This window comes from Jaminaea rosea (genome assembly GCF_003144245.1).
Source record: "Jaminaea rosea strain MCA 5214 unplaced genomic scaffold BDZ90scaffold_4, whole genome shotgun sequence".
NCBI classification, from domain to species: domain Eukaryota; kingdom Fungi; phylum Basidiomycota; class Exobasidiomycetes; order Microstromatales; genus Jaminaea; species Jaminaea rosea.
The window spans coordinates 82653-109934 of NW_020289978.1; the positions used below are offsets into that span (position 1 = coordinate 82653).

The following is a 27282-nucleotide window of genomic DNA, read 5'->3' on the forward strand; positions in this document are numbered from 1 at the left end:
CACGATCGAAAAGCGAGAAGAGAAGAGCGCGAGTCGAGGCGAAGATTTGGATCAAGAAGAAAAGGAGATGCCTGACCCGGACAAAGTAGTAGACGGCGATGGGAAGAAGGTGGGATGACGACGAAGTGGACGTGATCGGTGAGGTGAAGAGTTGAAGAGCTCGGGTCGCGAGCCTATTGTAGCAACTCTGGGCAGGTCGCTGCGTCTCGCAGATGTTGCTCGATTGATGGCGACGGATAAGGAGAGCCGAGGGGGGCTTGCGTGGCAACGCTGCTCATGAGGACCCGGCATCGAAAACACTGTCGAGCGGTCAGAGCCGGACTGCGAGGATGAGAGAGCCTGAGAGGATGAGGAGATGAGGTGGTAGTGGGCAGGTGAGCTTGGCGCTACAGGCCCTTGCTTGTGGCCAAAGCGCATTGGCTGAGGCAGGCCAAGTGAGCCAATCTGAGTGAACAGAGATGGGCTGACGGTCAGCAATGTCGGTGCTGCGATCGCGCGCCTCTCTCGGACTGACCGATGGCAGAGTCGTCTTCTGTGGCATCTCGGGAGACGTTGATTGGCTTTCATGTTGCATAGCCGCCCATAGGATATCTAAGCCAGACTCGCCGGTCGAATCGCTCTCGTCGGTGCTTGATGACTATGGAATTGCGGAACAGCTGGTCAGTGCCGTAACTGCGGGAAACGAGACTCACTGCGCCTCTCACCTCGCTGCAGGACGTTGTATCGCTGGTACTCTCGGCCTTGTCGTAGACCGCCTGATCTCCCTCTGCCAGCATCTCACTACCATCTTCGCCACAAAACTGCAATTCAGTGACCCCGCTATCCGCCGCTGCCGTGCCAGTCATGCTAGCACGCACGGAAGACCTCGTGGTGTAGCGATGGCCTCCCGACTGACTGCGTGACAAATCCATCGTGTCATCGTCAGCGAGCGGGCGCTTGCCTGTCTCTGTATTGACTACGTCCGTCATGACCGCAGGAAAAGGGGTGATCCTTGCGCTCCAGTCCATCTCGCCCTCCTTCTCACTTGCCCTTTTCGTACGACGAGCCGATCGAAGCGGTCCCACCGCGGGCGCCCTGTTGGACTTCATGTTGAGCTGCTTGACCCTTTCACGATCGGCATTGCGCATCTTTGCTCCAAAGTCGTAGCGACAGACGATATTCTTGTTGCTGCGGCGAGAGCACGAGTCACAGGGCACGCCGCCAGAACATTTGCGCTTCGATGCTCGACAGGGCTCGCAGGCAACTGGCTGACGACGCTGCTTTGTCCGAAAGGAAGAGGCTACGGGTAGCAGGTCGGCGCTGTCGGATGCCGGGCCCGATGAGTGGGCATGATGACTATGGCTGTGCCATGTCTGCTCAGCGTCGACGGCGCGGCGAAGAGGGAGGACCCGCAAGCCGTTTGGTCTGGCAGATGCTGCGGCGGGCCCTGCGCTACTGAGCGTTACTCGACTGCGAGCCATGTCAAAGGATGCGGTAGGCGCGTAGGATAAGTTGGGATAGGTCGAAGCATGCAGCTGTCCAGCAGACATGCCTTCGTAGAAAGCACGAGGCGGAGACGAGGTCAACCTTGATCGTACGCACGCGCCGTCACGGTCACTCTTGACTTTGATGCGGGGAGGGCGGATGGTGGTGGTCGTGGTGCGGATCAAAGATTGGGAGACAGAGGCAGACAGATTACCGACGACGAGGTCAATGACGATGAAGAGCTTGCGACTACTGCTCCGTTGCCATCTGGCAGTCTGCGCCGCCGCGGCATCATCGCCGACTAGGACGCCCGCCACCTCACCATCCGCCCCCCTCGAGGACGACGTCCCGCACCGCACCCTTTGCTCGCTCATCTCAACACTGCTGCGCTGCCGCGACGACGCCGAGCAGGACCCTGCTTTGTCCTGCGATTCTGGTGATCAGTGGCATCAACGACTGAAGAGACGTATCCGCCGCGGGCCGTGATAGGGCCGGCTCGGGGCGTGCGATTGCGGCGGGATGCCCCGAGAGGAGCATCACGGCCGGCGAAAGATGCGAACGAGGCGGGCACGGAGTTGCGAGTACATATTCAGGGCGGATGATGAGCTCGGTCTGGTCATCCATTTTCCAGGAAGACGAGTGGGAATAAAGGACTGCGGTTGCGGATGAGCATGACGGCCCGTCGAGGCCGCTTCGCGTCCACAACCCGGCCACGTTGCGGTCCTTGAATGTGGCTCCGAGGTTGAGAATACTCACTATTGACACTAGCTCCTGCTCTTGATGCGCATCGCACGTAGCTTTCTCGTGCGGATCAGCTGTGACGAAGCCTCCTTCTGGCTCATCGTCAAGCTCCGGATTCGCGTCAGGCGCGCGCGCGTGTGTTAATGCCTAGCTGGGTAATCTTCGATGGCGACGATGCCCCTGTCGACACATTCTGGAGATCCTGGCCTGCGCCAGCATCCCCTGTTGCGGAACAGCAACTTGATTGACGATATTTCGAGACGTCTCAGTGTCCCTCAAGCCATGAATCTTGCACCCTTGTCTCAACCATCCTTGCTCGCTCTGTGATGAGCTTCGTCGAACTGAAGAGCCGTCATGCCGAACGATGCCGTTGGCGCTGCTCGCCGCACGACGACGCCCAAGGGGGCCAGCCACACTGCAAGGACGGCGCACGCACGAGAAAGAGGGGGCAGGCATGGCGAGCGAGCGGGCAGGCGGGCAGGCAGTCAGACAGGCGTCAGACAGGCGCAGAAGCGGCATCGTCGGCGGGCGCGGCCCTTTCTGTCCAGCTGCTGCCCTGCTTTTGGTCCGTCACGCCGCCCGCCAAGGAGAAAGCTCGCGAGGAGTCGTCAACCACGTCCTCCTCCTGAATCTTGTCCCATCTCATCGCCGATCGCTCCTCCCTCCCTCCTTCCCTGCCCTGACCTTGCCCCCTTCGACCTCCTCACTGCTGCTACTGCTACGAGCCACTGGTTGGCATCACCACGATATCACACTTGCTAGCACAAGACCTACCACCTTCGTTTGATACGACCAGCGACCACCATTGCGCCTGCCGCAAAGCGGCTCAAGATTACCTCCCCTCCCCTTTCGCCCTCCTCCTTTTTTCCCTGCTTGGCCCTTGGCCCTGGGCCCTCATTGAGCTGCTTTGGTAGCGCAAAGCCGCACCATTATCATTTTGCTTCCACCTTTCCACGACCGGCTCCCATTGGCCTATCACCTCATCTCACCGTCTCGACGTCTCGATTTCGCCCTGGCTTGGTGAAGAAAGGTTGATCCTAGAGTCGCCCAGCCTTCCCCACAATCTCGACTCAAGGCCACCCCACCCTTGTACCCTATCAGCGCCAGCTGATCAACCCCCCAATCACCTTCCTCCTCTCTACCTCGACCACTCCTCTGCAGCACTGCCGCAATGGTCATTCCTCAGCGAAGCCTTGCAGCGGTAGCCCTGCTGCTCGCCATCTCCCCTTCGCTGTCATCTGCAGCCTCGAATCTGCCCCATTACGCCGATCTCCGAGGCGGCCAGACGCTCGCAGCGACCAGCAATGCCTCTGTCACGAGCTCAACGCTCCTCGACCTCGTCGACGTGACCCTCAATGCGCCCAAGAACGCCGTCACCTGTGACTCGGTCGACATTACGTGGGAGTGGGACATGAATGGCACGCCTCCCTCCGACCCCATCGCTGTTAGCATCATCGATGCCAGCACTCTTGGCGCCGTCGCGACGCCTGGTAGTCGACGCAGGTTCGCCTCTGCACGCCATGGCACCATGATCAAGAAGAGGGCAGCGTCCGTCCGAGGCACCGTGCTTCCTGGCGCAGCATCGATACCCTTCAACGAAGTCAGCTACAGCTGGTCGCCCGTCAAGATTCAGCCGGGCTCGTACCGCCTACTTCTGACTATCCTCTCGTCTGGCGAGTCCGTCGTCTCGGATCCCTTTCCCGTCGGGAGAGGTTCGACGGCTTGCTTTTCAAGCTCGCCTACTGCAGCCAGCTCCTCGGCAGCTAGCCCATTGGCTACATCTTCCAGTTCCAGCAATGCGGAGCCCGCCGCCTCTTCATCTGATGCCGAGCCATCTGCCAGCAGCATCACTGCTCCGGCCGCGACGGACTCTTCCTCCTCTCCTTCCTCGTCACCATCTCAAGCCTCTGCATCTTCGTCAGACCACCACAGCAACAAGGCCGCTATCGCAGCTGGGGTTGCCATCCCTCTCCTCTTGATTGCCGTCCTTGCTTACGCTTGGCGACTTTGGAAGAAGCAAAAGAGCGAGCAAGCCGACAGCGTGTCCAGCCGCCCAGCCTGGGCCGAGAAGTTCTTTGGCGGAGGTAGCAGCAGCGGGTCTATCCAGCGACAGGTTTCGCCCTCTCAATCCTCCGGTCATCGCCGCGAGATATCGGGACCTGGCTTGGCGACGCCTGCCGGTCTTGCCGCCGTCGCTGGCATGGTGCCCGTCGAGCTGCGCAAGGAGAAGGACGAGATGGCTTTGCGAGCTGTTCCTCCTCCCAACGTTCCCTACTCTCCTGACATGCAAGACCTTGACGACCGACCGGAGCACTGGATTAACTTCTCAGACAATGATGTTCGCGGGGCTCAGCCCTTGAGCGCCGCTGTCATCGCCGAATCTGCCAGAGACTCGGGCCGCCTCACACCCTATGACAACAGCGGCAAGCCAGCTGGACTATACGGTCAGGGACGCAACGTCCCTTTACGCCCCGAGTCGTCTCAGTGTCCGTCGAGTAGCGGCTCCATCTCGACTTTTGGCAACGACCCCCGACGAGCCAGCGCCGCCAGTGGTGTTAGCATCGGTCGCGACCTCATTGCTGCTCTGCCACAGCCACCTTCTCACAAGCATTCAGTCCCCTCGTCCTCGGCGCACTCGATCTCGCCCTTTGCAGACCCGCCTGCGCCTGCCCCCGAAGACCTTGCTCAGGCTCTCACCCAGCACCAAGAGGGCAACAAGACGGTCGAGTCGTCTGTTAGCAAGCCATCCGTCCAACGATCAGACTCAAGTGGCAGCTCCTTCGGCGTCAGGCGCAAGCCTGTGCCCAGGATCTCGGTGGCTGGGACCAGCAGCAGCGACTCCAAGGTCGCAGGCGATGGCGAGGGTCCGTTTGGCAATGAGCACGCCATTGAGCTCGTGCCCGACACCGATGAGCACAGGATCTCGATGGAAGCCTCGACTTCGATTCCTATTCAGTCGGTGGCTGATGCTCGCGCGCCTTCGCCCATCGAGCAGCTCACAGTACCACGAGAGAATGCTGGCAGGGCCTCAGACGACGCTCAAGCTTATCATCTGAGCGTTGCCCGCCAATCTGGCTTCGATGTCAGCTTCACCATGGGAGACAGCGACAAATGAGCCGACGCGCCCAAGCCTCACACCAATTAGCGAACGCAGCTGCGCCCAAGTACGCACGACCGCAGATCATACCCATCCTTCACGTCGTCATCTCGAAAATAACGCACGCACACGGTGGCCAACCCTCGTAACGCTGAGCGCTCTTCGATGAGCAGCACCTCGTAGGCGGTTGGTCCTTGTGCTGCTTCGCTTCCTTCTCCCTTCTCCTTCGCGCCTCGTTCGCCCCACTACCTTCCTCGATCGTAACAGAACCGTCCCCTACTACAGCACCCCACTTTCTTACCAATCCCGTTGACAGGCAATCCGCTTTGATCGGCCATTCCCCGTCACCCGTATCTTCTCTTTAGCGTGGAGCATGGCTGGTGCCACTCCCTTGCCACCCCTCAACCCCCCATCTCAGCTACTTGAAAATAGCCTTCCGTCTGCGCAGAGCGCATCGACCATCTCCCCCCATTCTTCGCTCTCGCGCTCTCGTCTCGTCAGTCAATTCGATAGTTCCTTTGTCTTTCCTGTGTTGTATGCCGTTTTGCTGACTGGCTTGACCGGCTTGTAATCGCTCGCTGCTAGCGCCTTGCGCCTGGCCCTGGGTTGCGTCTTGGCTTGCTTTGCTTGCCCTGAGGCGGCGCCCGCGTCGTCCACACTCGAGCTTTGAACGGAAGCGCGGCTCGAAGATGCGCCTCGCCCATTTGCTCAGGATCAGTCTTGCGACGAGACGATTGCCGCTGCTTTCCCTTCTACGCTCGCCACTTGTCCCTTCCTGAGCCAGTCAGCGACGGCGCCTGTTAGACTCATACTACTCTCCCATCACCTCGAAGTGCCAGGATAGCCATCAAGTAAACTACCTGCGCCGCCTCATTTTCGGAGGCGTTGTGGGCGGGGGCGAAAAGCGTTAGCTCCACACCTCATCACTACTTCGACGACCCCACATCGTCATCCTTAATCACTACACTCCAGTATCGGCCCTTTGAACTCGTCTGTCCAAATCGCAACGGCATCGCCGCTGCCATATTGCCACCATGGCGTCGACGGCTGCCAGTGGTAGTGGCACTGTGAGCGAGTCGGAAGTCCAGGTGAGTAACGCTCTCGACCTCAACATTGATCAGCAGGAGCAGTCGTCTGACGAGATGGAGATCCCCTTTTGACTGCACGCACAGCGAGCTCGCTCCTCGCTCGCTTCCATGACCGTCGTTGAGCTCAAAGGCACGCTTCGAGATTTCGCCTCTCATTGCGGCGCTCGAGTGGCCGTCTCTGGAACCAAGATGGCCCTGATCAATCGTATCGGCGATCAGCTCACGTCCTGGATGCACAGCATGCGATGGTACGAGCTACGAGAGGCGATACGTCTGATCAGCGCTCCGCGAGATTCCAAAGGCAGCCTGCTTGCTACCTCAGGCTCCAACGGGGCTGGCAGCGCCGGTTCAGCATCAGGCTCAAGCTCAGCGGCAGCTGCTTCAGCGTGGGCAAACACCATGGCAAGCAGCTACGGACCGGGAAGCAACGGAGTCCGACAGAATACCTCTTCGCTGCCAGGCTATAACCGTTCCATGGTAGGTGCAGGAGGAGCGGCGGGACAGGGGAGGATGCCATCGACGATTGGAGGAGTGCCCTCTAACAAACTGCCTGCTGCTCGCCCGGGTCCATCGATGGGCTACGTGGGACAGCCTGGATCATCAAGCGCACTTCGCACAGCAGGTCAGTAGATGTCTCGCACTATGATCGAGCAATGAGCCCCCCCCCCCCCCCCCGGTCTGACTCTCTCATCCGCTCTGCCCGTCCACAGCCCACACTCCATCACGGCTCAACTTCAAGCCATCGCCCTTTTGGAAGATTCAAGAATTCGTCAGTCCCATCATCGTTCTCGCAGAAGCAGCAGCTCAGAATCGCAGAACTGGCAACATCGATCTACGCCTCAATCCTCAACACAACAGCCTCATCAAGATGCCCAACTCAAGCTATCAAGTCAGGCTCTTCTGCACCACAAAGGCTGCGGCCGAGATAGCGGAACGCTCCCCCAACCACTCTGCCCACATAGACTTCCCCATGTCCTGCGAGCTTCGAATAAATGGCAACCTCTACAGCTCGAGCCTCAAGGGCAGCAAAAAGATGCCAGGTCGAGTACCGCCTCCTAATTTGGCCAAGGACAAGACCTTGATGACCAGGGACGGAATGGTCAATAAGATTGAGCTCGTATATGCCAACGTCAGCCAAAAGCACGTCATGGCCGTCGCCCTCTGCTCCTATACGAGCGTTGACACAATCGTCTCCAAGCTTCGGCAGGACAAGTACAAGACACGAGAGGAGATCGTGGGGACAATGAAGAAGGCTGCGGCCGAGGACGACATCGAAGTCGGCACGTCGACGCTCAGTCTGCGCGATCCTCTCAGCTACACACGCATTCAAGCGCCATGCCGATCAGTCCACTGTTCTCACACACAGTGTTTCGACGCCTCCTTCTACTTTATGAGCAACGAGCAGAGCCCGACTTGGACGTGCCCGCACTGCTCCAAGACGCTGCGGCCCGAAGATCTCTTCATCGATGGCTACTTCGACGACATTCTCAAGAGAGTGCCAGAGGACGAAGACAACGTCGAGGTGGACCCTGACGGCAGTTGGCATACTCGCGATGGCAAGGTCACCTCGTCGAGCAAGGCTATCCCGCCTGCTGCCAAGGCCAGCTTAGCAGACACGACTGGCGTAGCAGGCGCTACCAAGGCCGAAGTTCCCTCGCCTCAGCTAGTCACGAAGCAAGAGCGAGACCCAAGTGTCAGCGACTTGCCGCCGGCTACCCCGACCCCCCCTGTAGCTCCGCAAAATGGCATTTCTCCCTCGGCAGAGATCGTCACTCTCGAAGACTCGCCCACGCCGCCGCCGGCCTCTGCTCGGCTCACAACGTCCCATTCAGAGTCTGCCAATGGCGCATCCGGCTCATCGTCCCACGCTCCTGTCGAATTGGGCACGCCGACTGGCCTCTCTGCGCCATCTGCTGCGGGCCCATCTCGCTCCACAGCCCTCTCCTCTCGCGGGCAGTCCGCACATGAAGCCATTGACCTTACTCTCAGCGACAGCGACGATGAGCCCCCATCCCCTCCTCCTCCAACTCGGCGCCCTCCTACGCAGCCGTCTACAGCTGCGATCAGAGCAGGACAGGCCTTGAGTGGTGGAGGCAGCAGCAGCAGCGGCAGCAACCTATCTCGTGCTTTCGGCATGCCGCCACCAGAGGTGCGCTCGGCCATGGCTCACGGGCTGCCCGCCAATGGCGTACTGCATCACTCACCGCACAACGACTTGCGTCCAGCGACTGCCTCTCCCGTGACCAGCCATGGATTTAGTCAATGGGCCAACTCCTCCAACGTTCCCTCGACGAGCCGACCCTCCCTGCCTCAGCAGTCCTCTTTCTCAGCCGGCATGACTGCGGCGGACGCTTATGCTCGCCCCTTCCCTGGCCAAGCAGGCTGGCCTCCATCCCGGTCGCAAGATCAACGAGCGCCGATCAATGGCGCGCCACTGGCGTCATCATCGTCGTCCTCGACGTCGGTCGCAACCGCCACTGCGCCGCCTGCTCCTGCCGAGACGTCGAGCTTCGGGGCACGCCTTGCCCGATTCAGGCAGGCGAACGGTTCGCAAGAGCCGACCGCCCCGCTGTGGCCACCACCGCCGGCGGCGACGAACACCAGCATCAGTAGCAGCGCCACCAGCAGTAGCAACCACGCCTCTAGCCCAAATTCGTCCTCTGCGACGCTCGAGACCCGCAATGGCGTACCAGCGTCCTCCTCGGCCGTGCGCGCTCGAGACACAGAGGACGATGCCGAAGAGGATGCCAGCACCTTGGCCCCAGCAAGCAAGCGACTCCGTCGGACCGACTCGACCGAAGCTCAACGGCCGGAGGAGAGCTCTCCCGCCCCCGTGGTCAACGGAGCCAGCACTAGCACAGGGAGCGCGACTGCTGATGCCTCGCGTGTTTCAACCCCTCTGCCTTCAGTCTCGCCCTCCCCGCCTCCCTCTGCACAACGCCGCCAGCCACGTCGCTCTGGTGCGCCGGTCAACTATGACGAGCAAGACGATGAAGAAGACGAAGATGATGATGAGCCTGTGCGGGGGCCGAGGCGGGCTAGACCGGAGGCAGGGGCAGGTAACAGTAGCGTGGATAGCACATCAGGGGAGCAGAGTGCAGATCAAGAGTTCGACGAGCTTAGCGACAGCGGTGAGTAAGCGCTGTGGCTCGACGGTTGGTCAAACATCAAGCTGATTGTTCTTCTCCCGTCCTCCTCCGTCTCGCTACCAGCATTCGACCAGGTAGAGGATGCATGAAGCGCAGTGGGAGGAGACCCAACTTCAAAGTCATGGTTTCCGCGTATACGGCATCACCCATATGTACTTCTCAATATCATCCGTCCCGCATCGTTCATCTCTCCCTCTCCTCCCACTCGATACCATCAGAGGTGTCACATGATCTAATCGATCGATGTCAATTTTGGTTGATTCCAGTCTGACAAGATTGTGTATTGCAGATGCAAAATGCTCAAACACCGGCAAAGATGGCGTCGAGCTCGGTCTCATTCTTGGTCTTTTCCTTCCTTTCCTTCCTCCTCTTCTTCGTCGTCGCCCCCGTATCCCCACGCTCACCATTCTCGCCGTCCTTCGTTTCGCCGTCCTCGCTCTGCGTCACATCATCCGCCGCCTCACTGGCCAAGGTCCTCGTCCTCTCCTTCTCGGCCTCCTCCTCCCTGGCCCTCATCTCAGCCTGCCCGTCCTTCCACTTGAAATGGTCGCGATGCCACTCAGCGACTCTCAGTCTCTTGGTGAGGAAATGACGACCGTAGAATGCACCCTGCAACCTTCGCTCTTCCGAACCACCAGGCGAGGCGAAATGCGTCTTCATGAACTTCTCCCGCGTAAACAGGTCCATGCGCAACCATGCTGCGTCGGCCACGCGCGAACCGTACTTGTCGTCTGCGAGGGTTGAGAGGAGCAAGGGGGAGAGTTGGGAGAGAAGCCAGCGACGGATGTACGTGTAGGGGCGGGTGGGGGAGGAGAGGGCACCCAGGTAGGCGTGGGAGGTGATTGGATTGGTGAGGTAGGGCACAGGTGTGCGCAGGCTGAGCAAGCTTTCGTAGAGTGTGTGGTTGTGTGGCTCTGAGAGACGGACGAGAGCCTGCAGCATTACGCTACCTTGCACTGTTGCCTCTTCGGGCCTGAGCGAAGCAGCATCGTCTCCATTGGTGGCACCTTCCTCGTTGCCTCGCTTTCTCTTCTGAGAGCCGCGAGTAATCATGCCACCAGCGTCGAGCTCCTCGACCGTGTCCACTGCCTGCTTGGCCTTCTCTTCTGCTTCCTTTGCCTGCGCAGCCTCCTTCTCCTTGCGGCGCCTCATCATCTTGTGCCAGCCGTCCTTGGTCTTGAGCGCCAGGATAGCCCGAACCATCAAGCCGTCAGACTCGGAATTTGCATCCTCTGGTGCATCAAATCCAAAGGCGCTCATCGTCGCAGCAAGGGCCAACGCCTCGAGCCCTCCTTCGCCTTGTGTTTCCCACCAGGCTGCTCTGGCCATGAGCGCAAGGAGGACGGCTGTCTTGCTTTCCTTGATCATCTTGCCACCCTGCTTCTCCTTGATCTCCTCGAGCGCTTCTCGCACGGAGCCTGCGTCGAGGCGCTTGGCCGCTGCCGCGCACACGAAGTTTGCTACAGGATGGCAAGCCAGGCGCGTGACCTTGCCGCGCACGTAGGTGGACCAAAAGCGCGAGGCGATGCGTTGAGGCAGCTGTGAAAGGAGTCCCTCGAGGGCATGAGATCCAGATGGGTGGCGAAGTAGCGTTTCGACGCCATATTGGCTTTCGTGCGCATCGTTGCCCTCCACGTCGGCGGCGATAAGGCCTTCGAGAACAACGTCTGCTAAAGAATCTGGCTGCGTTGCCTCGCCTGCCTGAGCCTCGAGGGAGAGAAGAAGGGCAAACGTTGGCGAGGCGGATGGTGAGACGAGGAGAGCTCTCGCCTCATTCCTGCCGGTGATATCCTTGGGTAGACAGGCGTGGCGTACTTCCTTGAGCTTGTCGGGGAAGGGCGTCAAGCTAGCAGCTCCCTCGACAGCGCCGTCCTGCTGCTGTACCTTCACTCTGAATGCCTTTGACTTCTTTGAGCGCTGCATCGCATGTAGGTCTTGCCCAGCCAGGAGCTGGAGCATCGATCGTACGACATGCGTGCCAAAGGTACTCTGGAGGAGCTCTTGTGTATGAGGTGTGAGTTCGTCGACGAGGTCGAAAATGAGCTGCTGCGAGCTACGCAGCACGCCTGCCGACGTCTCTGCTGCATCGTCGTCGATGTGACGTTCTTTGCCTTTGCCGGAGAGGTCGCGCTGGAGATGTCGAAGAATGGCTTGCAAGACGTGCGAGCCAAACCGGTGTCCAGCGAGTGGATAGCAGCTGGGAACAGCGGGGGAGACGTCAGCATACAAGCAAGCGGTGAGCTTCGCATGCGCTGCCACTCACCTGCCTGACATGCGATCTGCTAGAATCCTCAATCTCCTTCCATCAAGCCCATCAATGATAGCCTCAAGTGCAATGCTAGCCTCACCATCCGTTGCGCATGCGAGCTCCTGTCCATTCATCTCCCTGAGCATGGCCAACCTCAGAAGGCTTGCTTGCTCTGATTGCTCTTGCCCATCATCGTCTTCCTCTGCTTCCCAATCCTCACTGCGCTTAGTCTGCATCTGATGAAGACTGGCCAGCGCATCCTTGAGATAACCCTTGAGCTCTGGCGAGACGAAGCCAAAAGGAGCAACATCGTCTACATTGTTGCGCCCGCCAGCGAGATCTGACTCTTGAATGGGGATATGCTCTCCCGGCGCAGCTGCTCCGTCTTCATCTCCACCGTCGAATCCTTCTCGCTCCTCCTCCACTGCCTGCTCCTCGCCATGACCGCGGTCAATGGTCCATGCAGGCTCTTCCACCGCAGCAGTTTGCTGCTCCTCCTTCGCCTTTTTTGATTTCTTTTTGCCTCTTTGTCTGAACTTCTGAGGCATTTCAGTGGAAGATGGTAAGAAAGCGGAAGTGGATTGACAAGGTCTGAGCTCTGAGTCGACCCTTCTCCAGTCGCAACCAAATTTCATTCCATTCGTCGGAAGCGGCCACGAGGGAGGCAGTCCAGAGACGCACGCTGCTTCAATCAGTCAAGACGCGTAGACTAACGGCAGCCTTCATTACCACGCAACAACAGCAAGAGGGTAATTGAAATGGATTCATCAGGACCATCGTGCGGACAACAGATCTCTTCCAGTGTCTTGCCGCGCCCACTCATCTATCTCATCGTACAAGAGGCTGAGCAATTTGCCAAATCTCACTTCGAACGCATCGGAGATCCTTCGCACGATTGGCCTCACGTTCAACGCGTCAGGGATCTCGCCTTTTGGCTCAGAGGCGCCCGGTCTCTCAGTTACCTCGGAGCAGTCGGCAGCTTTGATAGGGATCAAGACTGGTTGGATTTGCAGAACAAGAAAGTCGCAGATGACCAAAATGAGCCCACGCTACGCTGCGACTATCTCGTCCTCGAGCTCGCGGCCCTCTTCCATGACCTCGTCGACCCCAAACTCCTGCCTCCCGACGCAGTTCGTTCGCAAGCTGAACCAAGAGATTTGGCAAGAGCGGTACTCGGTCCCTTTTGGGACGATTCCAAACAGGGCCATGCTTGGATGCTGGACGTAGAGCAGAAGGATCGCATCATCGAAATCATTATCAACATCGGCTGGAGCAAGGATCAGAAGCGGCGCAAGCAAGCGTACGAGCGCTTGGTGAAGGCAGATCAAGCTCACGGGCGCAAACCTCCGGACGAGAGTCATGTGGTATACGACGAGCTGTACAAGGAGGGCGTCTACTGCTGGCCAGAGTTCCGCGCCATCTCCGATGCGGATCGCCTCGATGCCATTGGCGCCGTCGGGGTTATGCGATGCGCAGCCTACTCGGGCGTGTCAGGACGTCAACTCCTCTCGTCGGTTGCGTGCGTTGATAGCGCTGTTGATCACATCCATTCGAAGCTGCTGCTCATTTGGGGCGATCGCCTCTTCATGAACAAGGCAAAGGTCGAGGCTGAGCGCCGACAAGAGACTATGAGAACCTTTCTTCATCATCTCGACTGGGATGCACGGACTGCGCAGTAGGTCGAGCCGAGTCTGTACGCAGCAATGTGGATAACGCAACCAATCGATACCCACTTGACGCGGCACGTCGAATGACGAAGTCATTGTATAAAAGCCATGCATTAGATGAAAGGACTGTTACGCCAAGACACACCACGCTCATGCAATGGTCACCGACTTCTCTTCCACAACCAAGATCACACCACTGGGCGTCTGCATCTTTGAGCTTTGGCTGTCCATGCTTCCTCGTCCAGCTGCCTCGACACTGGCCCACCGGATACGCTGAGCAGGTACGGGAGATGCGGTAGGAGCAGCTCGCATCGTCGAGTGCAGCAGAATGCCGTTGCTAACCTCGCGGCGGGCACGCGTCGCCTTGGCAATCAGGCGAGGGTTCGTCTCAGCGATGCCCGTGTCGCCCCGAAGGCGCTGCGAGTGTGTGCGGGCGATGAAGAGGGTGGGCAGGGGCAAAGGTGCGGTCTCCTTCTGGATCGGAGGCATCGATGCCACCTTCTTGGCTGGCGTATGAGGTGCGCGCGTTGTGGGCAGACAGACCATGCTCTGCGAAGCTGGAAGCCCGCGAGGCCTTGTGCTCGCTGCCAACTCCTTCTTGAGCGCTTCGCTGGCCCCTCGGCTCAGTGCACGCGGACGAGGAGACCTGCTTCGCTCGATAAAGGACGAAGACGTGGTGGCCGATGAGCTGATGGATGGGCGTTTCGGGGCATCCGAGCTGTGAGGGTGGCCTGGAATCAACGAGGCAGGCATTGATGCTGACGGAGCTAGCACGGGGCGAATGGATGTCGGCGAGGCCTCTCGCTGCTCCATCTGTTGCTGCCACCACACGCGGCGGATCGCCTCGGCTTCACTGGAGTGCGGGAGAGGAGGTGTCGGGAGTGCAGCAGCGTCCTTTGATGGAGACACCTCAGACTGGCTCTCTATTCGCAGGCGGCCCATCGATGTGCTTCTCTTGGGAATGCGAGGCATTTGAGACTTGGCAATGGCCTCTTCGGTCAACGGACCGGTCACCCGCGACTTTGGCCCTGCCGTAGCCGGTGTACCCTCGAGCGTCGCAGCTGCCTGAGCCCTTGCCAACCGAATATTCTCATCACGATTGCGACCGAGGAAGCCGCACGAGGCGCTCGCCGGGATCGGGCGACCCCGATCGAGAACAGACGACGTCGATGTGCTTGCCGTCATCTCAGTGGCGCGACTTTGCGTCACGGCCATGCTCACGGCCGAGCAGATGGACTGATGCGGGTGTGCGGGTGTGTTCATCATGGAGAATGACGCTGGCAGGGCAGTGCGGCTGTCGACAATGTCAATTGATGGCCTTACGCCCGCAAAAGGAAAAGGTCGCTCTCCGTCAGTGGCGGTAGGAGACGGTAAGTCGCTGAGAGGCTCGGGCGTCTTGAACGAGCTCAGGTCAAAGGAAGCCTCGGCGTCCATCGTGGGAGACAAAGTGGACTTGGGCAGCGTGATTGGAGGCGGTCGTGGGCTGCGCCTGCATCCATTTGTGCGGGCCTCATTGATGTCATCACTTTTCGGGGAGCCAGCATCCATCAGACTTAGATAGCTGCCGAATTCTTGACCAAAGAAGTGCATGTCCGGCGACGCAGTCGGCAGCTGCTGGAGCTCGTTGACCGTAGGGGACGCAGCGCGTTCCTGCCTTGAAGGAACTTCCTCAATAGATGGCGACTCGGGTGAGGTGTCTGACTCTGCGAAAGGCTGACGGAAGAGCTGCTCGACGCGAATCTCCTTGTGAGCGGCGGCAAGGGCTTGGAAATCCGTAGGGGCAGAATTGTTCGGAGGTGTGCTAGAGAGCACGCCAGACAGGATGGGCGAGGACACCATCGTGGGAGAAGGCAGGAAGAGGCTGACCTGGCGAGACTTGGCAGGGGCGGATCGCATTCCCATCGAGGCCACGTCGTCGTCGTCGTCGTCGATGACAACGCTGGCGTCGTTACTCCCCTCCTCGGCGATGGACTCCCTCCTGACCCAGAAGCTGTCCTCCTCGCGGTCGTCCTCGTCCCAGCAGCGCGACTGCCTGTCGCTGCCATGACCGTGAGCATCGCTCCAGCTGTCTCCGACTTCAGCCCTGAGCCCGCTGAGGGGGTCGAGGCAGAGGCTCATGGCCGGTGACGAGCCATTTGACTGACGAGGCAAGTAGCCTTCAGCGCTGGAGCTGACCACTCTCGCCATGCCGACTGCAGGCGTGCTTCCGCGGTATTGGTAGCCATTACCGCAGGCGAATGCCAGCTGCTCTGCCAAGGATGGTGCAGCGCGCTCGGGCGAGTAGATGGCACGCACTACAGAGGGCGACATGGCGCTGCCGGCCTCTGCCTCTTGAATAAAGGCAGTCGCCTCCTCGTGCTCGGTTTCAGCGTCCATGCTGAGGAGCGAGAGGCTGTTGGACAGTCGAGCAAGCTTCTCCGTCTCATCGGCGGCCTCTGCGTCGATGCTGAACGGCTCGAGATACGTCTCATCGTCTGAGCTGGCGCGCCGCATTGTACTCGCTTTGCGGATGCTCAGAGGCTGGACGTGGCCCGCGAAACCGCCGAGGGAGATGTCATCTACGAAAGGCGAAGCCATGTTACTTCCGGTGTCGAAGGCGGTCGTGTCCGGTGACCATCCTTGAGAGCCCGTGAGACCATCCGAATCGTAGCAGGCTTGAGCCGGGCATGGCGACTCGATGGCATCTGGTCGGTCGATGAGCTCGTTCCAATTGGGACCAAGATCGAGACCAAGCCCGCCGAAGTGGACACCCTCTTGCTCGCTGTGGCCATCATCGCTGCTGTGAGGGGGAAGAGGGAACGGGTAGCTGGTAGCAGACGCTGACTGGGAGCGACGGGAGTTCCTCTTCTTTGATGGCGCTCTTCTCTCGGCGGGAGGAGTAAAGAGGGGCGTGAACTCCGGGCTCGAATCGTCATAGTAGTCGACGAGGTACGTCTCTGTCGCTGCTGAGCTCGACGAAGAGGTGCGTTGATGCTGACGGCGGAAAAGAGCAGGGCGGCGAGATGGAGAGAGAGCAGCTGACTGACTTGCTGCGCGTCGTCGGCGAGCCATTTGAGCGCTGCGGGTATCGTAACCTCCCAGTGGACCTTGCTTGGCCTCGATGTGATGGCCTCCATGCAAGCCTGCCTTGAGCGAAAGGGAGCTGATGTTACGTGAGATGCGGCGAGCCTCGGCAATCTCTTGCACGAGTCGGTCGCTGCTCAGACGATGGGCGAGGCCATCAGGCTGAAGGAGCAGCAGTCTTTGAGGAGGCGGCGGATGGCGGCGGGTGATGCGCGACTTGGCTGCATCAAGGTAAGGACTTCGCGGGGGCGGAGAAGGAGCCAAAGACGACGTGGAAGGGAGGGAAGACGGCGATGCCGCTTGCTGAATGAGGGGGGAAGACATGTCGGAGATGCAAACGAGTGGTGGATTGATGATGCCTACCAGAGGCAGAAAGAAATGAGAGGGAGGGATTGTGAGGATGACGACGTCGACGACCAGGTCGAGAGGTCCTTGCCAAACCAGGGCAAGAATATGGGAGAAAGAGAAGGTGAGAAGAGGAGATGGAGATGGCGGATGGAGGTAAAGAAGACAGAAGGGACGCTTCGCAGCGCAAACCGTGCCCATGGCCTCGCTCGACTCGCTGCATCAGGAAAGTCGAGCGGGCGAGTGGGCGGTGACGATGGTGAAAGTTGATATGTCGCGGTCGGCGGGAGTAGATGTTTGGCCCGCACAGCCCTGCACGGGCCACACGCAGCGAGAATGAAGGCGACCACAAGACATGACGTTTGAATTCGAAGCAAGGTAGTGGTACAGCTTGCCTTCTCAAAGAACAAACAAATGCCTTTTGATCAAGCGCTACCTCACATCGTAGCATTGACAATGGGAACCCACCTTGCTTCCGTTGCCAGGTAGGCATCGGTGCCAAGTACACGGTCGAGAGCCTTGGGCTGGCTCAAGGGCTCAAACATGACGAGCTCGTGGCCTTCGGCGGTATTGAAGACTCGCCTCGAGTAGGCCGCGGTGTTCATGCGCAGGAGATCACGAGGATGGAGCTGGCGTCGACGGACCTCGTCACCGCTGTTGTCGCAGGATCCATCCGCGTACTCGAGTCCACGCGTGCTGCGGAGGGTTGGCGAACCAGCGTCAATCTATGCCTACTCTCGCCAGACCTCTCCAGACCAGCCGGGACGCGCGACTCACTTGTAGAATGCGACGTTGTATTGATCGCCTTGCTCGATGTCATTGCGCGTGTAGAAGGAGCTCAAAGTGCCGCCCTGTAGAGCAATCGAGTCGAGTCAGCGAAGGGTCAGGCTCACCCTCTATTGGTCCATCTCGCCTTCGCCCACTCACCTGGACACTGTTCTCGTGAGCGGGCACGCAGCGAGTCACAGCCTGGGCACCGCCTTCAGCGCTCGAAGCGTAGGGGCTGCACAAGCGCGAGTCAGAGGTGCGAGTTAGAGTCAGTTTGGCAACCCTCGGGCGCAGTTGCGCTACTCACTACTCGTCACAGCTACCGTAGTCTTGGCTGCCCGCACATCGATTGGGACTACGACAAGCATTCATGGAGCGGTGGCTGGTCGCATCGCTGCTGTCGCGGTGGAGCGAGGAGGGCAGACCCAAGCACTGGATCGCATAGAGGTCGTTGGAGCAGATGTTAGGGATCTTGGTACCGTCCCACGAGAGGGTAGCGGCTAGCGTCGATGTGGCTGCGCTTGCGAGGGCGACCAGAACGAGGGGTAGAGAGAAGTGCATCTTTGAAGCAATTGTGAGGTCAAATCCGTGGCTGAGAGGTGACCGACCATTGCTGTGGCCCCTTTTGTAGTCGCAATTGCCTTGGAGTCATCGAGAGAAGGGCCGCTGCGAAGGTGTAGGGAACGTGAGAGCAGACGAGACGTGTGATTGCTTCAGGCTCGGAGTGTCCGTCAGCGTTGTTGACAGAGCGGTGGGGGGAGCAACAACAGAGCCCCAGCAGGCTCAGCGAGTCGCCTACCAACCTCGTCCTCGCTTCACTCTCCACGGCATAGATGAAAGGTAAATGGGCACGTTGTTCGTCGGGACTATCGCCGTCAAGGCGGGGCAACAATTTCGTGGAGAGCGATCGCGCTGGACCATCAATGGCCAGCTTTCGCAGCTTGCACCTTTCCATCATCATCATCATCATCATCATCGCCATGATACCGCTGGCAATGGTTGGGCAGGCATGCAGTGCGGCACGGAGGAATCCTATTAGCTGGAGATCGTAGCAGCTGCCGATGGATAGGCGGATAAATCAGCCGGATGAAATTGGCCACGGGATGCTTGGACCGCCGGCCGGCTGAGCATCGACCCGCTCTCCTTGACTCGAAGAGCTCAAATTTCGACTTCTCGCTTTCACTCCACCACCTTCATACGCAACTCATTTTTCATCCAGCATGGCAGATCACGACAACCCGAAACACCCTCAACAACCAAATGATGACATCGAGCAAGCCTCTGCGACTCATAGGGACTCGTCAACATCGTTGTCCACCTCAAAGTGGACCGAATTCTCCATCTTCGACCGCAGGCAGAAGGCACTGCTGGTCGCCATCGTCTCCATAGCAGCGACATGTGAGCATAAGAGAGCGTAGAACAATACAGTCTAGCTTGGCACTAATATACAATCATCAAATTGCAGTTAGCGGTGCCGCCTCAAACATATACTTTCCTGCATTGTCTACCATCGCCGATGACCTTGGCGTCTCGATCGAGCTCATCAACCTCACAGTCACCACCTACTTGATTTTCCAGGGCCTCGCTCCGAGTCTCTGGGGCCCCGTCTCCGATGTCCATGGCCGCAGAGTCGCACTTCTGGGCACTTTTCTTGTTTTCCTCGGCGCCTGCATTGGACTCGCCTGCTCCCAGAACTACGCCACCCTCCTCGTACTCAGATGCCTACAGAGTACAGGTAGCGCAAGCACCATTGCCTTGGGGTCAGGAGTCATCGGTGACATCACTACCCGCGCAGAGAGGGCAGGATTCATGGGCATCTTTCAAGCTGGACTTCTAGCTCCCGTTGCCATCGGTCCCATCATTGGAGGTGCTCTGGCCGATTCTCTGGGATGGCGCAGCGTCTTCTGGTTCCTCGTCATTTATGGTGGCTGCTACTTCTTCGTCATCGTCGCCTTTCTGCCAGAGACGCTACGATCCCTCGTTGCCGATGGTAGTCATATACCAGAGTCGAGGAAGCTTCTCATCGCCTTCCCACTCTCCTTGTATCAGCGAACGACAAAGAGTGGATGGAAGGTGGGCCAGCCTTCGGCAAATGAGGTGCCACCTCCCAAGCGTATTGACTTCCTGGCACCCTTTCGCTCCCTCTTGAGCAAATATACGGCCCCTATCATCTTCTTCATGGCAATCTACTATGCCGTTTGGCAGATGACCATCACCGCCATGTCGACGCTCTTCAAGACGCAATACGGTCTCTCTGAACTGCAGATCGGCCTCAGCTTCATCGCGAACGGCGTGGGTTGCATTCTTGGCACCCTCTTCACAGGCAAGCTGCTGGACCGCAATTATCAACGAGTCAAGCGCAAGCACCAAGGGCCAGAGGAGGATCTGCCTATTGAGAAGGCTCGCCTCCTCCTCGTTCCCATCTTTTCGGCCATCCAGTGTCTCGCCATCCTTCTCTTCGGCTGGACCATCGCCTACCCACACAAGGTTCCGATCGCCATCCCCATCATCGCCACCTTCTTCGTTGGCGCTACTGCAATCGGAATGCAGTCTGGCGTCATGACCTACCTCGTCGACGTATACCCAGACCAGAGTGCTGCAGCAAGCGCCAGTCTCAACCTGGCTCGCTGCCTCCTGGCTGCCGGAGCCACCAGCTTGGTCAGCCCTCTGATCAATGCCGTCGGTGTTGGCCCAGCTTTCTCAATCGCCACGGGCGTACAAGTGCTGGCCTTCGCTGGCTTCATCATTCAATGGGTAGTAGTACCCAAATGGCGAGAGGCTAAGGCGAACGAGCGCACAGCTTCTGCAACTACGACGGCTGCAGCTGCGAAATGATCCAGCTTCTCGATTGACTACGGCCTTTTCCTCACGCTGACACACCACGATACGCTTCCTGGACACTGCACTCTTCATCATACCCTGTCTCTCCCATCGCAATGTAATTCGATCAGATCCAGCATGTTATGTACAGACAAGACACTCGCGCCCTCACAGACAGTACCGGAAAGCAGGATGGAGGTGCCCGAGATTCTCCTTATCCTCCTCCGATAGGCCGACGAGGAGCTCGTCGCGATCGCCCGCGTCGCGCCGCCCGTTCTCCCGCCAGAGGTAAGCGCCAAGGCAGGCGACGCTCACCACGATCCCACAAGCGCAAGCCAGGTTGATGGCATTGCCAGAGTGATAATCAGGGGCGTCTCGTAGGAGGAACGTCCAGCAGGCAATGAAGCCGCCGATATTGCCGGCGGTGACGGTAGTCCCAATGGCGGCTGCTCGACTGGAGTCTTCCGTCTGGTTGCCAGAGGCCCAGCCTTGTAAGATGGGCCCAATGAGGAATGACCCGATGCAAACAAAGAATGAGGCAGTGTAGCGAGCCTTGGCGTCGCGAGCATGTGTACCAGTGTAGACCGCGAAGCCGATTACCGCAAAGAGGGCAGACATGATAATCCAGCCACTTCTGTGTCGAGTCTTCATCGACAGGTAGGGCACCACGAGGGTGGAAATACTGCCAGCGATCCAGGGCGGCACAGTCAGCAGCTGTTGCTGGATGATGGTACGACCTGGATAGAGGGTACGAATGATCGTTGGCAGGAAGAAGGCAAGCCCTTGAACAATGATGTTGTTCATCATGAATGCAAAGCACAGGGAGAGTGTCGTGACGCAGAAGATTCCCCTTTTGACTTGAGGGAGCCGAATTCTGTGGTCAGTAGTCTGAGAAGCCGTCCCCTTCACATCCTGCAGCATGCGAGTTACTGCCAACATCTTCTCCTCTGGCGTGAGCCATCCGGCTGTCTGCGGGCTGTCGCTGAGGAGGAAGAAGGCGACGGCTCCAACACCGACTGTGGCGATGCCCTCACAGAAATAGATTAGTCTCCAGTCCCTCAGCCAGCCGATGTGGTCAATCTTGAGAATCGCTGATGCTAGCAGACCACCCCAAGCGCCTGCAAGAGGTGCCGAGACGATGTACAAAGACAGTCGAAAGGCCAACTCGTCGCGTCGATACCAGCGCGAGAGGTAGAACGAAATGGATGGGAGGGCGCCAGCTTCGGAGGCGCCAAGGAAAAAGCGGGTGGCCCAGGCCGCTCGCAGGGTGTGCACAAAAGCCGTAGCCAGCGAAGAGATGCCAAAGCCAATGGCAATCGAGGGCAGCCAGAAGCGGGGCCCGACAACCTTGCAAAGCATCGTCGAGGGGAGAGCAAAGACGATGTATGCCATATAGAAGACCGAGAGCAGGAGGTTGAAGTCCAAACCTTCCATGTGTAGCGACTTCTCCATGCCAGCCAAGCGGGCATTGCCAATATTGGCGCGATCGAGGAAGCAGAAGAGGTAGAGAAGGGCTACGACTGGCAAGATGTGTAGATCCATCTTGCGGCAGAGACGCTTCGACCGCTCCTCGTTACCATCGTCCATGATGATGTGCGCTTTGAGCTCGTGTCGAGCTTTGTCGAGCTCGACGTCTCTGTCCTGCATCATGGAGAGAGAGGTTGATGGTCAAACAGGTGGTTGATAGCCTACGAGCCGTCCTCATCGACGATTTCATGGACTGCGGACAAGCCATCCTGACGCCCAAGAGGGTAGCGAGCGCGTTCCTGACGACGGCTTGCCGAGTCAATTGCACGGCATCCGCCCTCCGTCTGAGCGATCTGGGCTTGTCTTTGCTCCTTGCGGTCACGATGTCTCTGGAAGCCCTCTACCGCGACTACATCGACTGCCTCAACCATCGACGATGGGGCGAGCTTGCCCGCTTCGTCTCGGACGACGTCAAGCACAATGGCCGACCTCTAGGCGTGGCTGGCTACCGCGCCATGCTCGTCGAGGACTGCGAGCGGATCCCGGACCTGCGCTTCGATGTAGTGCTGGTGGCCGCCACACCTCCGCTTCTGGCTGCCCGGATCAACTTTGATTGCTCACCAGCAGGAACCTTTCTTGGCCTGGCTATCAACGGGCGACGGGTGGTCTTCTCGGAGAATGTCTTCTACCGCTGGGAGGGCCAGCGTATCGTGGAGGTATGGTCCGTCTTGGACAAGCTCGCCCTGGAGGAGCAGTTGGCGGCGGGGACGATTTGAGCGAAGCGCATGACAGAAGGCGAGCACCATGAGTAGCGAATTGCCAGAGGGCTCAGCGAGAGAGGGGCGTGGCAGGTCTAGTGCAATTCTACGACCATGAACGCAGCGTGAGACGGCGGTAGACCATGCAAGAGACGTGTAGCTGAGTCCTTGCGACCGGCGGCGGTAGCGGCGAAGGCGTCATGAGCTTTGGGTATGAATTGACTGGTGGCAAACTCTCTTCGTTGAGACAATGAGATGACAGTGACGAGCAGAGCGCAGCACACAGAAGATGGCCAAAGGGCGCGTCAAGATCACTGATGCAAGCCACAAAGGTCTTTGACAGCAGAGGGCGAAGGTCGGTCGGAATGGCATCGAGACGATGCAACGACTCTAGCCGTAGCAGATCCGCCCCCACTACCTGCTCTGGACGGCTGACCGCTACGTCCGCGATGCAGAGCCTTCGATTTTCGCAGCAGTCGCTGCTCATGACGGTGCAGGAGGCAACGTCCACGAGGGACGCAGGTTGAGCCTTGAGTCACAGCCTGACGCAAGCAGCCGTTGCTGAAGGCAACACTCAGCTGACCAAGGCGCGCTTTGAACGGATGTGTCCGAGGTCAGCACGCCTCTTGCTTCTGGACGATGTCGACGCGACTACATACATGGCGCACATGACAATGCTGCCACGAGCGCCCTGTGTCAAGGCAGTCGACGACGATAAGGTTCGATGCCTTTACTACGATAGTGCGCGCACGCGCATGTGTCGTACAAGTGCAAAGACAGCGGAGGCGTCAAGGCAAGGCGATGAACACGACGTGAGGAAGACAAGGTGCCTGAGGATGATCATGACGGCGCGGTGCCTGAACTGGAGGCCGCGGTCAGGCCGGGCCTGGCCCGTCCACATTGCGGGCGGCGGCGGCGGCGGCGGCTTGGTAGTGCGGAGCAAGACCCGGCCACTCTGTGCGGGCGGACGTTGCTTGCTGCAGGACCGCCGCTGCTTCCGCTTTGTCTGACGATTGGACTCGACTCGACTTGCGCTAGCCAGGGTGCAGGCCAAGCAAGGTTGCAGTCCAAGTGCAATGCGAGGGCGCCCGCTGCTCGTCGATCGCTAGCTTTGCCCTCTTTCCGTTTCACCCACGTCCCACTTCTGTCATCGTTGGACACCTCCTGCCCCTCCGAGAAGCAGTCAACCGACGACGGCTCTCTTGGAGAGCTAACATGGCCTCACCGACGTACAATGGCGGGGCTGGCTTCAGCATCAGCGGCAACGGCGGCGGCCAGGGAGAGTCGTCAAGCGGTCAGCCGGCAACGGGGGCTGGTGCCACTGCCTCGTCTTCCTCTAGCGCGATCCGTCCGCGCTACAAGCACAACTGCCTGCCATGCCGCAAGAGAAAGTCCAAGTGCGACAGGGTCTTTGTGAGTGGCCTCAGCGCGTCGAGTGGACAAGAGATTGCGGCGTTGTGGCTGACCGTGGCTGGCATCCTTGCGCCACGCAGCCATGCTCTCAATGCGTGATGCGCGAGACGTGTCAGGAATGCTACTCTGGCCAAGAGCCTCTACAGCCATCTGATACTGCGTCGTCATCATCATCGTACGATGCGCTGGCCGGTTGGACGACAGCAAACAATGCGATGGATAACGCGGCGAGCCGACGTCACGCGCAGCCTCAGCCTGCCATTGCCTCGTCGTCGTCGTCTTCCACAGCATCGATTTCTCGCTCTCCCCACGCCGCAATAACCAAGAGATCGCCCGATGCAACCCACATTGCCACCTACGGCCCTCCGGATCGCCCGGTGAAGCGCTCTCGCTGCGAGGTTGACAGTCTTGGGGATGTCCTCAGCGGCCTCAAGAACATTGTGGCCGAGAGCAGGCAGAGGCATGAAGAGGCCGAGAGTCAGCTTGAAGCCGCCATTGGGCGCTTGTCGGAGCATCAAGGAGCCCCGACTGCGGCATCAGCTCGACCATACCAGCAGCAGACGCCTGCGGAGGTCACGCTAGCTGCGCTGCGATCTGTTCTACCGTCCGAGGACAAGTGCGAGCTACTGCTCGACGTCTTTTTTATCGAGGTGAGTAAGCGCGGAGGCAAGTGAGGGATGCCAAAGTCTGATCGGCCTCATCCTCTCCCCCATCAAAGCTCGACTGGTTCATCGTCGGCATCTACCAGCCCTGGTTCAGGTCTTCTGTCTGGGAAGGAGGACTCAAGGCGGGCAAAGCCATCACCTGCGCTCAAGGAGCCCTTCTATGTGCTATGCTCGCCATGGCCGCCATCCTCGTCCCTCCCAATCATCCGCGAGCCAGCGACCTCGTTGTGGACCGAGATCTCCTCATCGACCACGCCATGTACCTCGTCAATTGCGACGAGCGACTGCAAGACGGGTGGAAGTCGTATAACCACCGTTCGCCTACGCTGCCCTTGATTCAGAGCGAGTAAGTACGCGCGTGCCAGACGAATGCCACTGGTGCGAGCGATTGACCTCGCTCACTTCGCTACGCCTCACCCGTGCCAGAATGATCATGACCTACTATATGATGTACAGCGGCCGCCTCCAGGCTGCTTACCACAAGCTTGGCTCAGCCTTGCGCCGGGCCAAACAGATTGGCCTATTTGACAGTCGCAACCGACAATGGAGCACGCCGTCATCAGCTCGCTTCGAGCTTCTGACAGCGGCGGAGCAGCAGAGTATCGAGGAGATGTCGAATCCAAAGTATCCTTCTCCTCCTAGGCACTCTCAGATGGATCACTTTGCGTCGTTCCTCCCCAATGCGCCGACAAAGTCGTCTCCCTCTTTCCTGGAGCTCGAGATGAAGCAAAGGCTCGCTTGGGATCTCGTCATCCTCGATTGGTGGCACGGCCTCTGCTGGCGTCGACCGCCCGACTTGCCCACCAACTACGTCAACCTGCCGCTGCCAAGCTACCTACGTGACGAGTACTTTGACCCCAAGACGGGCGACTACATACCTCCGCAAGCCGCACAAACGTTCAAGACGGTTCTGGTGGCTGACGAGTTTATCTCCAAGATCCACCTCACGCAACTGGTGCCCGCCGTTCGCGACTTTACGAACAGTCTTCACGATATGAGCATCGAGGCCCGTGTGCAACGAGCGCGCAGCATCGATGCGCGATTCGACGCATGGACGACTGGGTGCCAGGTCCCGCTTGAGGAGGCCCGACAGGGGCTTCGCACGTCAGAGGCGGGCGCTCATCGCAAGGCGGCCCAGACTCTTATCAACCACACGTCTGCGGGTTATCTGCGCTGCCTCCTTCACAAGTGTGCGTCAACGTGCGCGAGACCGCGCCGCACGCAGAGATGTACTTACTCATGCTCGTTCCTGCCTCTCCCCCGCGCGCGCACACGCAGGCTTCCTTGGCGACACAAAAGCTCCCGACGACCTGCGCAACAGGGCTCTCATCTACGCTCGCGGCATCATGGAGGCCATACCCGTCATTGTGGATCTCTGCGACAGCAGCTTCATCTCCTTTGATTCCAGCCTCTGCTCCGAGCATCTCTTTCACGCTGCCACAGCTTTTGCCTACATCCTCTTGAAACGCGAGGAGAGCGCCACGACGGTGCGCCAGAAGACAACTGCAGCTCCATCTTCGGGCGAGCAGGAGCTGACCTGGTTCGCCAAGAACGTCTCGGAGATCATCTTTACACTTCGACACCTCGGTGCACGGAGCGAGACGGCTCGCGTCTCGGAGCGCATCCTTTCGCACCTCTGCGAATCCAAGGAGAGCCTGCGAGCGACGATGAAGCGACTCGACTCGGCCCGTCAGAGGGCAGTCGCAGAGCAGCGAGGCAACCACACCAACGGACTCAGCTCCATGTCAGGGGCCACCGAGACCACACAGCAGCCGCTACGCCACGGGAAGAGTGCTGCAGGCAGGCACCCCGCTCGCCCAAACGCGCATACGACCGCCTTTCCGTCGCCGCGCGAACAGCATTCCGCCTCGGCATTGTCCGAAGTCCCATCCGCTCTACAGGTGCGCTCTATGAGCCCTCCAGGGGCACCGCCCGCCAGCAAGGCCTGCCCCAACTGGCCGCCCCGCCATGCATACCCATCACCACAAGCAGCATTGTCGCCGCGAGCCGAGCTACCTCCCGTGACATTGACGTCGCAGACCAAGACCGCGACCTCTTGGCCTGCAACTAACGCACAGCTTCTCTGGACCTCGTCATCATCCGGACCCCCGTCCCACCGCGCCAATCATGACGCCATGCTGCCACCCATTCAGATCCCGCGCCGCGCTCTCAAGGTCGAGGGTCATGGTGACGGCCCCTTCGCGGTCTTGAGCAACGGCAACGACGCGGGCGCGTCCAGCGATTTCGCTTGGCTCTTCCTACACGAGAATGACTGGGATGCGCTGCTCAGCGACAGCAGCGGACCCGCGCCTGAGCCCCTCGCTACCACTGCCACTAGCGTTGGCCTCGCGCTCGGCTGACGGAGCCGCTGCAGCAAGCTGATCTCGACTGTATCTACACCCACACGCTTTGCCCTTCTATTGCACCTCTCATATCCCAGTCTCTGTAATACACACCGCGCTCCTCAAACTTCAGACTGCCCCTGCGCGAGTGATTTGAGAAAGAGCTGACGACGGAGAGGAAGCCCGC

The 27282-nt window shown here is 59.2% G+C and overlaps 11 protein-coding genes across 11 annotated transcripts; 6 read left to right on the plus strand and 5 right to left on the minus strand.

Annotated features, from left to right (window-relative positions):
* Nucleotides 1-262: 262 nt before the first annotated feature.
* BDZ90DRAFT_144125 (hypothetical protein) lies at nucleotides 263-2172 on the minus strand. Its single transcript, XM_025503488.1, has one exon. It carries the CDS (start codon nucleotides 1836-1838, stop codon nucleotides 564-566), a length of 1275 nt encoding a protein of 424 aa, XP_025362890.1. The 5' UTR covers nucleotides 1839-2172; the 3' UTR covers nucleotides 263-563.
* A 1204-nt stretch (nucleotides 2173-3376) lies between these two features.
* BDZ90DRAFT_259335 (hypothetical protein) lies at nucleotides 3377-5320 on the plus strand (the record flags this gene model as incomplete). The annotated part of the gene is made up of 1 exon (XM_025508154.1): nucleotides 3377-5320. One exon carries the CDS (start codon nucleotides 3377-3379, stop codon nucleotides 5318-5320), a length of 1944 nt encoding a protein of 647 aa, XP_025362891.1.
* Nucleotides 5321-6075: 755 nt separating this feature from the next.
* BDZ90DRAFT_231276 (hypothetical protein) lies at nucleotides 6076-9800 on the plus strand. Its single transcript, XM_025505795.1, has 4 exons — nucleotides 6076-6390; nucleotides 6475-7012; nucleotides 7101-9521; nucleotides 9603-9800. The coding sequence occupies exons 1-4, from the start codon at nucleotides 6337-6339 to the stop codon at nucleotides 9626-9628; spliced, it is 3039 nt and encodes a 1012-aa protein (XP_025362892.1). The 5' UTR covers nucleotides 6076-6336; the 3' UTR covers nucleotides 9629-9800.
* Nucleotides 9419-12369, minus strand: BDZ90DRAFT_144155 (ARM repeat-containing protein). Its single transcript, XM_025503489.1, has 2 exons — nucleotides 11803-12369; nucleotides 9419-11736 (listed from the first exon to the last, which is right to left on the minus strand). The coding sequence occupies exons 1-2, from the start codon at nucleotides 12333-12335 to the stop codon at nucleotides 9840-9842; spliced, it is 2430 nt and encodes an 809-aa protein (XP_025362893.1). The 5' UTR covers nucleotides 12336-12369; the 3' UTR covers nucleotides 9419-9839.
* A 127-nt stretch (nucleotides 12370-12496) lies between these two features.
* BDZ90DRAFT_250702 (hypothetical protein) lies at nucleotides 12497-13466 on the plus strand (the record flags this gene model as incomplete). The annotated part of the gene is made up of 3 exons (XM_025507704.1): nucleotides 12497-12744; nucleotides 12817-13087; nucleotides 13145-13466. The coding sequence occupies exons 1-3, from the start codon at nucleotides 12546-12548 to the stop codon at nucleotides 13464-13466; spliced, it is 792 nt and encodes a 263-aa protein (XP_025362894.1). The 5' UTR covers nucleotides 12497-12545.
* A 69-nt stretch (nucleotides 13467-13535) lies between these two features.
* BDZ90DRAFT_144210 (hypothetical protein) lies at nucleotides 13536-17237 on the minus strand. Its single transcript, XM_025503490.1, has one exon. The coding sequence runs from the start codon at nucleotides 17061-17063 to the stop codon at nucleotides 13605-13607; it is 3459 nt and encodes a 1152-aa protein (XP_025362895.1). The 5' UTR covers nucleotides 17064-17237; the 3' UTR covers nucleotides 13536-13604.
* On the minus strand, nucleotides 17173-18453 carry BDZ90DRAFT_144306 (hypothetical protein). The gene is made up of 4 exons (XM_025503492.1): nucleotides 17938-18453; nucleotides 17790-17865; nucleotides 17640-17713; nucleotides 17173-17558 (listed from the first exon to the last, which is right to left on the minus strand). The coding sequence occupies exons 1-4, from the start codon at nucleotides 18189-18191 to the stop codon at nucleotides 17300-17302; spliced, it is 663 nt and encodes a 220-aa protein (XP_025362896.1). The 5' UTR covers nucleotides 18192-18453; the 3' UTR covers nucleotides 17173-17299.
* Nucleotides 18454-18731: 278 nt separating this feature from the next.
* BDZ90DRAFT_144257 (putative MFS multidrug transporter) lies at nucleotides 18732-20542 on the plus strand. Its single transcript, XM_025503491.1, has 2 exons — nucleotides 18732-19028; nucleotides 19096-20542. Exons 1-2 carry the CDS (start codon nucleotides 18851-18853, stop codon nucleotides 20463-20465), a joined length of 1548 nt encoding a protein of 515 aa, XP_025362897.1. The 5' UTR covers nucleotides 18732-18850; the 3' UTR covers nucleotides 20466-20542.
* A 76-nt stretch (nucleotides 20543-20618) lies between these two features.
* BDZ90DRAFT_218794 (putative pantothenate transporter) lies at nucleotides 20619-22037 on the minus strand (the record flags this gene model as incomplete). The annotated part of the gene is made up of 1 exon (XM_025504379.1): nucleotides 20619-22037. One exon carries the CDS (start codon nucleotides 22035-22037, stop codon nucleotides 20619-20621), a length of 1419 nt encoding a protein of 472 aa, XP_025362898.1.
* Nucleotides 22038-22300: 263 nt separating this feature from the next.
* BDZ90DRAFT_259342 (SnoaL-domain-containing protein) lies at nucleotides 22301-22693 on the plus strand (the record flags this gene model as incomplete). The annotated part of the gene is made up of 1 exon (XM_025508155.1): nucleotides 22301-22693. The coding sequence occupies one exon, from the start codon at nucleotides 22301-22303 to the stop codon at nucleotides 22691-22693; it is 393 nt and encodes a 130-aa protein (XP_025362899.1).
* Nucleotides 22694-23793: 1100 nt separating this feature from the next.
* BDZ90DRAFT_231282 (hypothetical protein) lies at nucleotides 23794-27223 on the plus strand. The gene is made up of 5 exons (XM_025505796.1): nucleotides 23794-24088; nucleotides 24169-24738; nucleotides 24807-25099; nucleotides 25180-25943; nucleotides 26032-27223. The coding sequence occupies exons 1-5, from the start codon at nucleotides 23891-23893 to the stop codon at nucleotides 27111-27113; spliced, it is 2907 nt and encodes a 968-aa protein (XP_025362900.1). The 5' UTR covers nucleotides 23794-23890; the 3' UTR covers nucleotides 27114-27223.
* Nucleotides 27224-27282: the final 59 nt, after the last annotated feature.